This window comes from Monodelphis domestica, chromosome 7 (genome assembly GCF_027887165.1).
Source record: "Monodelphis domestica isolate mMonDom1 chromosome 7, mMonDom1.pri, whole genome shotgun sequence".
In the NCBI taxonomy this organism is placed as follows: domain Eukaryota; kingdom Metazoa; phylum Chordata; class Mammalia; order Didelphimorphia; family Didelphidae; genus Monodelphis; species Monodelphis domestica.
In genome coordinates, this window is record NC_077233.1 from 12620350 (window position 1) to 12630304 (window position 9955).

A 9955-nucleotide genomic window follows, 5' to 3' on the forward strand; every position below is an offset into this window, starting at 1 on the left:
CCTACAGGGTAGGACTTCAAAGGCGGCCCTGCCCCAGAGGAGACAATGTGTTACAGGGGCCATCAGTCACTTAATAGTATGTCAAGTCTATTCAAAACTTACACGGAAGCCAAGATAAATAGGACACAAGGAAGACAATATCCAAGACGGGTCAGGCGAGTTAAGCCCGCTGGAAATGGAAAAGCTGGGCCATCGGAAACAAATCAACGGCTCCCAACTGTTTGTTTAGGAAAAGAGACCCTTAAAAGTTTACGAGAGACTTAAAACTGAAAAGATGTTGGGCCATCTGTGGCTAGCAGAGAGGGGGGGCTGATCCTGCCGGGCTAAGCCTTGGGGAATTTGGGACGAGGCTTGGTAGGTGCCCCTCACTTCATGGCATTTGGGGGTGAAACATCCAGAGCTTTGGGGGACCCTGGGTCCATCCGGCTGGCTCTTGAGGGCAAATGAACAAACAAGGGGGGAAGCTGCAAAAAAGCTGGCCATCTGCGGGCAACTTGCTAACAATTAAGTGGAATCTAAGGGACAGTAGCCAGTGCCCACTCAAGGGGGACCTTCCCACTGGTTGACTAATGCTGCCCAAGGGACCTCTTTCAAAGTCTGTGGTTCTGCCTGGCGAGTCCCATTCTCGCTCCAACAAGGGAGCCAGAGTTTCCAGAGTGACCAATCATCAAAGCCAGCGGAAGGAGAGAGAGGGCGGCCAGGCAGCAGCAGCAGCAGCAGATCTGAGGGTGGTGGGCATACAATACAGAAGGGCTCAGGTGAGGCTCACCCAGGCTCCATGGGTAGCAAAGGCACATGCCAAACAAACAAGAGGGACAAAGGCTCCGTGATCCCAAGAAAAATCAAAGGAAATAAAGTAAAATTAAAAAAAGCATCCCTGGGCAAAGTCCAGATAAAATTCCAAATCAAAATCGGCAGCTCCTAATGCTAAGGAAGGGATGGGGCCCCCGTGGAAAAAGGAGGGGGTGGAAAGAGATGATCTGTACAGTCCCTTCCAGCTCTAGAATTCTAAGCCTCTAATAATAGTTTCTTTTTATGATTTGGACTCAGGAATTTCTCTCCTTTGCAGATCTTTTCAAAGAAAAGAGGGTGGGACTGCTAGGAAAAGGTGGAGGGGGTGGGGGAGGCCAATGGGTGGATGGCTTTCAAGACCAGCAGGAAAGTATCAATGCATCTAGCAGAAATTTCCCTGGAAATGTGTCTAGAGGCACCAAGGTATCTTTCAGTGCCTGCCAGGAGGGGCAACGCCAGGCAGCCTGCTGGCAGCTAGCATAGCAACGACACTTGTTTACCCCGCTCAAAGAACCAAATGTCTGCTGGAGAGAGATGAGCTTTCAGTGAATGAAAACAAATCCAATTCAAAATTGAATAAAAATTCCTCCGGGCCTCCAGCCAAGAGACTATTCTTGGACTGGACTTTTATCAAGGGCCCTAAAGTTTAACCAGCTGGAACTTCATTTTTGTCCATTTTTGCTTAGAGTGCCATCCTAATTCCCGACCTTTAGAAAAGAAGCATTTCTGCTTTCGAATGGGCAATTGGGGGTTCACCCAGAAAAACGGGTATCTTTGACTTCATTATTCTTCCCGGAGCAGTGAAGCAGAAGGAGTTCTGAGTGAGAGGGCTGAAGGCTTTGGTTCTTATTCCCAGGGTAAACCTAGGCCAGGCGCTGACATTTCACTCAGACTCAGTTTCTTCCTCTGTAAATCGAGATTGGATCAGATGACTTGGGGGATCCATTTTTGCTCCAAGATCCAATCGATCCATTTATTAGGCATAATGGGGGGGGGGCACAGACAAAAAACAGTCTCAAGAGGTTCACCATCTAATAGGGGAGACAACACACACACACACACACACACACACACACACACACACACACACACACACACACACACAGAAGCTAGCTCACAATATGTAGGTGAATAGGAGATAAGGAGCAGAGGAAAGGCACCAGGATTACAAGGGCTTCCAGTAAAAGATGGGATTTTGGTTGGAACTTAAAGAAAGCCAAAGAGGAGGTCATTAGGCTGATCTGAGGAGGGAGAGCCAAAGAAACTGCCTGGAGCTGAGAGATGGAGTGTCTTACTCCTCGCATAGACGGGAGACCACTGGATCAACTATCAGTCAAGAAGAAACGTGTAAGGAGATTGGGATGGGGGGGGGGGGGGCTGGGATTTTGACTGCCAAAGAGCATTTTCTATTTTAATCCTGCAGGCAACAGAGAGCCACTGACGTTTATTGAGTGAGGGGGAAGAAGTGTGGCACGGTCGGACGTACCAGTACTTTAGGAAAAATCACTTTGTTGGCGGAAAGGAGGAGACTTGAGGCAGGCAGACCCACCAGCAGCTATGGCAGCAGTCCAGGTGTGGGGCAATGAGGGTCTGCACCAAGGAGGGAGCAGTGTCAGACAGGAGAAAGGGACAGAGTCAAGATGTTGGCAAGGCAAAATCAACAGATGTCGGCAATGGATTGGGTATGGGGGTGGACAGCGTGAAGCTTCCAGAAGACTCCTAGGTGGGGAGGGGGGCGCCTGGGGGACTCTCCCGTAATAGAGAAGGCAGGAGAGGGAGAGGGTCTCGGGGAAAGATCCCGAGTTCTGTTTTGGACATGCTGAGTTGCTGACAGACTTGTGAAAGGCACCTGGAGATGTGAGATTAGAGGATGGGGCAGGAAAGGGAGATGAGAATCAGCAGCATGGAGCTGGTAAATAAATCCATGGGAGCGGATGAGATCCCAGGCGAAATAGGAGGGAGGGAAGAGAAGACAGAAGTCTGAGGGACCCCTCTGGTCACAGGGCATGACCTGGAGGGGCACTCAGCCAGGGAGCCAGAGGAGGAGCTGCCAGCAGAAGGTTGGGTCCCCACGTGGCCAACAGTATCCAAGAGGTAAAGAATGAGGACTGAGAAAGGTCCACTGCAACTAAGAGACGGTCCCTTTGGAGAGAGAGCAGCTTGGATGAAATGATGAGGTCCAGACTGTAAGGGTTCAAGAAGAGAGTGAGGGGGAGAAAGAGGACTTCTCAAGGAGTTTAGCTACAAAGGGCACAAGAGATACAGGATGATGGGAGCAGGGAAGAAAGGGTCAAATGGGGCTTCAGAGTTTTTGTCCTTGTGCTGGGTTTTTTTCCAGGATGGGGAGGACATGGGCATATTTACAAGCAACAGGGAATGAGCCAGAAGACAGGAAGAAATTGGAAATAAGTGAAAGGATGGGATGCAGAGGGAGCAATCTGTTGGAGAAGTGGGAGGGAATGTATCCTCTGATTCAGGTTCTCCCCACATTTGTAACAAATTATTTCCATTCTGAGAATCCAAAGCTCTCCAGTTGACTCCCACTGAATTTGTGACAGTATAATGGAAATACTGCTGGATTTGTCCTCACAGACCTGAGTTCAAATCCTAGTTCTACCAAGTAACTACATCTGTGACTCTGGGCAATAGTCCCTGCCCTCAAGGGGTTCACAGTCTAGCAGAAGCAGGAGGCAAACATCAGCCACAAGTTTAAGCAATGATGCCTCAAGGAACATTTCATAAATGTATGCTTAAGAGGTTTGAGAAGGAGGCATCGTGCTGAAATACTCAAAGAACAGCTTGATTTTACAATTACTAGAAGTTTTTATAATGGCATTTCCCACATAAATTTGCTTCTAAAAGCACTGATCTTTGTTAATAGTAGAATCCACTGGCAATGAGAAAAAAACTTGATTTTCATTCCAAGTGCCTTCTTAAGGGATAGGACTAATTTGAAAATACTAAATAATCTAATGGGTTCTCCACAAACCGTAAGGATGCCTGCCTACATAGAACCTAGAAGAGGTTCTAGCAGCTAGGTGGCTCAGTGCTCTCTCAAATCTGACCTCCCGATACTTCCTAGCTGAGTGACCCTGGACAAGTCACTTAACCTCACTGCCTAGCCCTTGCAGTTCTTCTGCCTTGGGACCAATATATAATATTGATTCTAATACAGAAATAAGGGTTAAAAACAAAAACAAAAACAAAAATTAACTCTGCCTCACAAAGTCCCGTCCAATATTGGGCTTTTCCTTCCCCAATAACCGAACCAAAGGTGGTGGAGACTGGTAGGATCTGTTCCATTTCTTGTGGGCGAAGGACCTCAGGGACCACCACCAACTCCTTCTACAACATCCTAGACAAGCCATCTCTCCAGGTATAACAGGGAGATTTCCTGTGACTCTTCTGAGGGCAATCCAACGACTTCCTTTTGTTGATGAGGATGAGGACACCAAGGACCAGAAAAGGGGAGTCCTCTGCCTAAGGTCATCCAGGAAATGTGGCAGAGTCTGGATTCAAATCCTCTCTGCTTCCCCTCCATGGGGACCACCCAGGGCTAGCCTCCCCTCTTTCTCACTTTCCATAAGCCTGTACGACTTCTCCCACCCATTTCAGCACTCATTTACAGTCTGTCCATAAATCTTCTCACTCCAACTCAATGCTAAGTTTCTTGAGGACAGACAGAAGCCAGTCCTTCGCTTCTGTGTCTCTGGAGAAGCTCTCGGCACACATTTTCAGAATCCTTGACACATACCTGAGGAACTGAACTGAAACAAGGGTTCCGGGGCAGGACCATTCCAAGAGCTCTTCCGTGCTTCCAGTAGAGAAACAAGGCTTTTGCCGTTAGGGGAAGGAAGGTCAGGCTTAGTGACCCTGTCAGAAATCCAGTACAACACATGCCCCCAAATCTCCAAAGCAGGACAGGACCTCGAAGGTCACCTACTGGAACCCTTCCACAGGAAGGCCCTTGTTTTTAACGAGGACAAACTCTACTCAGTTGTTTATAAAGCTTTTTACAAGTATACCTTGATTTTTTAGAAAGGAAGAAAGGAAACCCGGAGCCTTCCTTTTACTGGCAAATCAAGCTATTACCCAGAGGATTAGTTTTCAAGAAAATGAAGAGAAATTATGAAGAGGAAAGCAAGAACACCAACCAAAACAATCTCTGATTAAGGGGTTTTTTCTTCTTCTTAATGTGACAGCAGCAAAGAGGCAGCCTGGACAAGAGCTAGATTGGAAATCAGAAGGCACTGGGTTCAAATCTCATCTGAAACATACTGAATAACCACTTAACTTTGTTAAGTCTTAATTCCTCCATTCGCAAAAAAATAGAACAATTATAGCACCATCTTCACAGGGTTAGTTAAAAAAAAACAAACCCTTATCTTCTGTCTTAGTATCAAGTCTAAGGGCCAGGTATTCAGGGTTAAGTGACTTACCCAGGGTCACACAGCTAGGAAGTGTCTGAGGCCACATTTGAACCCAGGACCTCCTAGCTCTAAGCCTAGAGCCTCTGTCTGGTGCAACCTAGCTGCCCCATCATTTGTTGCACCACTCAAGTAAGAGAGCAGCAAATACATTGTGTCCCATGAAGGGGTATATTCATGTCTGCTACTATTAGGATCATCACAATCAGAGGCCATCCAAGCTAACTCCCCCAAGAGAGACTATTTGCAGGTTTTCAAATTCTCATTTCTGGTTTTTCTCTTGAACTGAACAAGCAGTTAAGAAGGGCCTGGTATGTGCCCGCTACTGAGCCAGGAAACAAAGATGAAAAATAGTCCCTGCTCTCAAAGGGCTGGTATTCTATTAAGGAAGACACCGTGTACACAAACAGGATAACCCAGAAGTTTTAGAGCATGTTAAAGCTATTAACCCTTAAAATTGCTCCAGGACCTTTGGGACCCTCTATATAATTTCTTCCAACACAAAGTAATGGAGGGTGTCCTGGGGTGCCAATCTAGCATCAGGGATCAGGAGGAATTTCAAGCTGGAGCCGAGCTCTGAAGGAACCAAGGACTCTTACATGTCTTCATTTTACAGATGAGGAAACTGAGGCAAACAGGGTTCAGTGACTTGCCCGGGCTACAGAAGCCAGTAAGTGCCTGAGGATGGATTTGGACTCAGGGAGATGAGTTTTCCTGACTCCAAGCCCAGCCCTCTGTCCCTGGTGCCACTTAGCTGCTTAATAAATGTTTGCTGACTCTATAAGGGTTTCAAGCAACTTTAGCAGATTCCTGCCCTGAGGCTAATCTGTGCCTGTGGGAAGGACGGTGATAAAAGCTCCTTCCTATGGGCCAAGCACAATGCTAAGTGCTGGGGACACAGATGTACAGAGTCTCTCCTAGCCCCTGAGATCCTCCCAAGAAGTCCTGCCCACTCCCCACCTCAAGCTGGAGTCTGCCAAGCCTGATGGTCCATGTGGGGTTGCCTCCTGTCTACACCGCCCCCCCAGGTCCCTTTAATAAGTCTCTCTTGTCCCTCTTCCCCTCATTCCCTCCTCTGCCCACTTCCTCCTTGAAGGAGGTGCCACTGGATCCCGAAACGTGGATGGGACCTGTTTAACTCAGAGCTATGACAACATACCCAGAAGGCACCATCCCCATGGAAACATGGGCTCATGCAGGGATCCAGCACCCAAAGGACCCTGGAAGGCATGGAGTCTAGTCCCCTCCCCTCCCATTATGGGGGCAGCATTAAGTGACTTGTCCAAGGTCTCGCACCCAGTTAGTGGTAGCTCCAGGATTTGAATTCCATCCTGCCTCCCTAGAAGTTGTGCTCCCCCAACTACAAAACAACTGATAAGCCACTGAGGTTCGGTTCTCTTTTTTCCTTATGCTCATTACTAATCATAGAATCAGTCTTGGAGTCAGAAGAGACCCCAAAAGTCGTCTCACTTAACTCCCTCATTTTACAGTGGAGCCGGGGAAATATGTCTTCTCTGCTGCTACTGCTTCCTTTGCCATCCTTCAGTGCCCACCCTCGGGGCCACCCACTCTCTGCCTGATCTCCACACCCCACTCTTGGCCTTTCTACTTCTCTAATGTGTTTATCACCTTACACACCAGCACATGGAAGGGACACAAGATCTCAGCTTGAACAGTCCCCTCCCCGGGTTCTAGTAAGGGGGTGGGGGTGGGGGTGGGGGGCTCAGAGTCTTGAGAAAGCCTGCCAGGGAGCTCCTCTGGCCCGGGCAGGAAACCCAGTTACTCCTGGGAAACCCAATTTTAAAATAAGCCAACTCAGAAATTCCAGCTCATCATGAAAAAGGTGCTCCTTAGTTACTCCATGGGCCGTGAGGAGCAGGCATTTGTGTTGGGGGAATTCCCATAAATCCATTCTCCTGGGCAGATCCTCACCTGGTGGCATCGAAAGTGGGAGAGGAGCCCAGGAAACATACTGGCCTGGGTGTGAGACTTGGGCTCACTCCCAGCCCCGTCACTTTGTAGGTGGGTGCCCTGCAACAGGACACGAACTCCCCCAGCCTCAGTGTCCCCTCTACACAATGAGGGGCTTGGACTGGCCCATCTCGGGGATCCTTCCGACAATCAATCTAGACTACACCGGGCGGTGTGGGAGGCGTCGAGGAGTCCCCCAAACTAGCTAGAGATGGGCAACACAGAGGAAGCAGGAGGCCCCAGATGAACTCGTCCAGGAAGGGGGACTGTTACTGACGAAAGGGGAAGGGGTGGGGGGAGGAAGCAGAACGTTCCCAATCCCAGAGGCCTCCCCTGGGAGTCTAGGCGGCCACAGGTTTCCTCCCCCTCGCATTATTCAGCCCCAGCCCACGATACCCCCCCCCCCCAGCTGGGCTGCAAGTCGGCAGGAGCAAAGCCTTGGCGGCTTTAAAGAACTACAGACCGGAACCAAGGCCACTGCAGAGAGCCGGGGAGGAGGAGAGGGGCTGGGGGCAGAGGTGGGGGGATGAGCAGAGGCACAGGCTCTCTAAGACACTGACTGGGAAAAGCTCTCGGACCCCCGATAAGCAAAGCAAACAGTGAGCCTAGGGCCAGCGGACCCCGGGAGATCCACCCGGACGGAAACAAAAGGTGCCAGGCAGAACAGCAAACGGCGTCCCCCTCCTTTCCCTCACCTCCGCGCCGGCCTCCAGGCAGCAGCCAGAACCAACTCCGGCTGCCCTCCCGCCGGCCCGCCTCGCCTCATTAGCAGCACAAAGCCCCAGTCTTCCGGCGGCTCCTTTCATCCCCCGGGGGAGCTCGAGGCTGGGCTGGCCCAGGTGCCCAGACGTCGCCGCCAACCCCCCAACCCCCGCCCAGGTCCCCCAAAGCTCCTCCTGGGAGGGTGGGCGGAGCAGAGGACCCCGAAAAATGCAGGGAAAACCCCAATTCCTCCGTCCTCCTCCTCCTTCCAGCAGCACAGCCGGGAGAACCCAGCACACCTGTCCCGGCTAGGCTAGGGCAGTCCCAGGGGCGCTGGGGAGTAATGGAGAGACGGACACGGGGACACCCCACACACACTCTTCACCCTAGACGGTTATCCCAGGAGCCGGGTCCCTCCTTCCCCCCTCCCCCCCTTCCCTTTATCTTCACTTTCCTGGGACCCGGCTCTCTCCGAAGGCCCGCAACAAAGTTCTCTCCCGGAGCCAGAGCGCCCCTCCCTCCTCCCCTCCTCCCTCCCTCCCTCCCTTCCTGCCGAACTTTCCTCCGGCCTCTCTCCAGCTTCCTAACTTTCCTCTTCTTCCTTCCTTCTCGCCTTCCCTCCCTCAGGTTCTCCCCTTCTCCCTCGCTGCCTCCCCCGTCCCCGCAGGGCCGGCCCGTGGCTCTCACCCTCCAGACGCAGGTGTCCCCGGACGGCCCTCGGCGGCTCGGCCCCGCGGCCCCAGCCAGCCTGGAGCCGTTCAGGCAAGCGTTGACGGTGAAGAAGAAGGAGCAGAGCTGCAGCCAAGGAGCCATGGTGCGCGGCCCGGGAGCTCGAGCGAGCGAGCGCAGCCTGTGCCGCCGCCAGCCGGCCGGGAGCCCCAGGCCGTGCGCTGCTGCTGCTGCCGCCGCCGGTGCCGGTCCCGGTGCCGGAGCCGGAGCCCGAACCCAAGACAGAGCAGGAGCTAGAGCAGAAGTTGCTGCTGCTACCGCCGCCGCCCCGCCGCCAGAGCTCCTCCAGCAACCTGGGCTAGAGGCGGGGGCAGCGGGAGGAGGAGGAGGGGTCGGAGCTCTCGGAGCATGCGCTTCGGGAAGGAGGAGCCCCGCCTGTCGCGGCCCCCTCTGAGCCGCACCCCCCCCCCTCCCAGCTCGAGTCTCCGGGACCCCAAGCTGCCGCAAGCAGGAAAGGAGAGCGGGGCCCAACTCCGCGAAGAGCCTGGGACAGCGCCCCGCTTAGGACGGCCCTATGTGCCCCTCCCTCCGTGCGCCCCCAAATTGGCAAAATACCCAAACCAGGTCCCGAGCCACTGCATTGTGCTTGGTCTCCCTCCGTGCCCAAATCACTTCTGATATTCCATTCTCCCTATCTGCAGCTGATTCCGGCGGAGGGGAGGGAGCAGGACGGGACCCCGAGGAACCTTGTTCAGATGCAGCCGTACATGCAGTGGCTCGGAAACCCGGTTGGGGGATTTTCCCGACACAGAGTTTACTCGTGGACGCCCCCCTCTTCGGCACGGAACTCCCAGAAAAGCGAGCCCACGCACCAAGTACTCTGTGGAACACAGACTCCAAACCCCCTCCAACACGCTTGCTCTGAGGAATCTCCCAAAGGACAAAAGTCAAAGCAAAGATTATGTGGCAACAGAAAAGCTTCCTGGAAACCTGGGCCTCCTCTCTTCCAAGGAAGCACCCTTCTGGGAGAAGAGCGGGCGCCATCGGGGCCGCATCTGGCTCGGGCTCGCCTCCCCAAGGGCGCGGAGACAGTGGGCACATTTGTGGCCAGAGTGCTTTGTGTGTGGCCTGGACCCACCCCAGACCAGTGCAACTAATACTTCCGATGCGGCGAATGTGCTGGCTCCTCCGCTGACAGCATCCCGCTGCTCTCCCTGACCTCGGTGGAAGGCATTATCTCTGCTGGGCATCATCCTTCGACTTTTACGGTCCCTGCCGGCTACCTGTATCCTCCGTGGTGCTCCCAGCCCTTTCTGCTGCCACCTACTGGGCGGACAGCTCTCTTAGCAAAGAGCCTAGAGTCAGCCTTAACGCTTTGGCTGGCCCTCACTGCC

General features: G+C 52.7%; 1 protein-coding gene across 2 annotated transcripts in view; it reads right to left on the minus strand.

Moving 5' to 3' along the window:
* IL17RD (interleukin 17 receptor D) overlaps window positions 1-8932 on the minus strand; it is a 76697-nt gene extending 67765 nt beyond the window's left edge. The window contains exon 1 of one of the 2 annotated variants that reach the window (XM_056804204.1): window positions 8580-8932. In XM_056804204.1, the coding sequence (XP_056660182.1) occupies window positions 8580-8705 (126 nt within the window). In that variant the 5' untranslated portion in view covers window positions 8706-8932. The remainder of the gene's footprint in view (window positions 1-8579) is intronic. The other variant, XM_056804203.1, reaches the window with a different exon arrangement.
* Between the last annotated feature and the right edge of the window lie 1023 nt (window positions 8933-9955).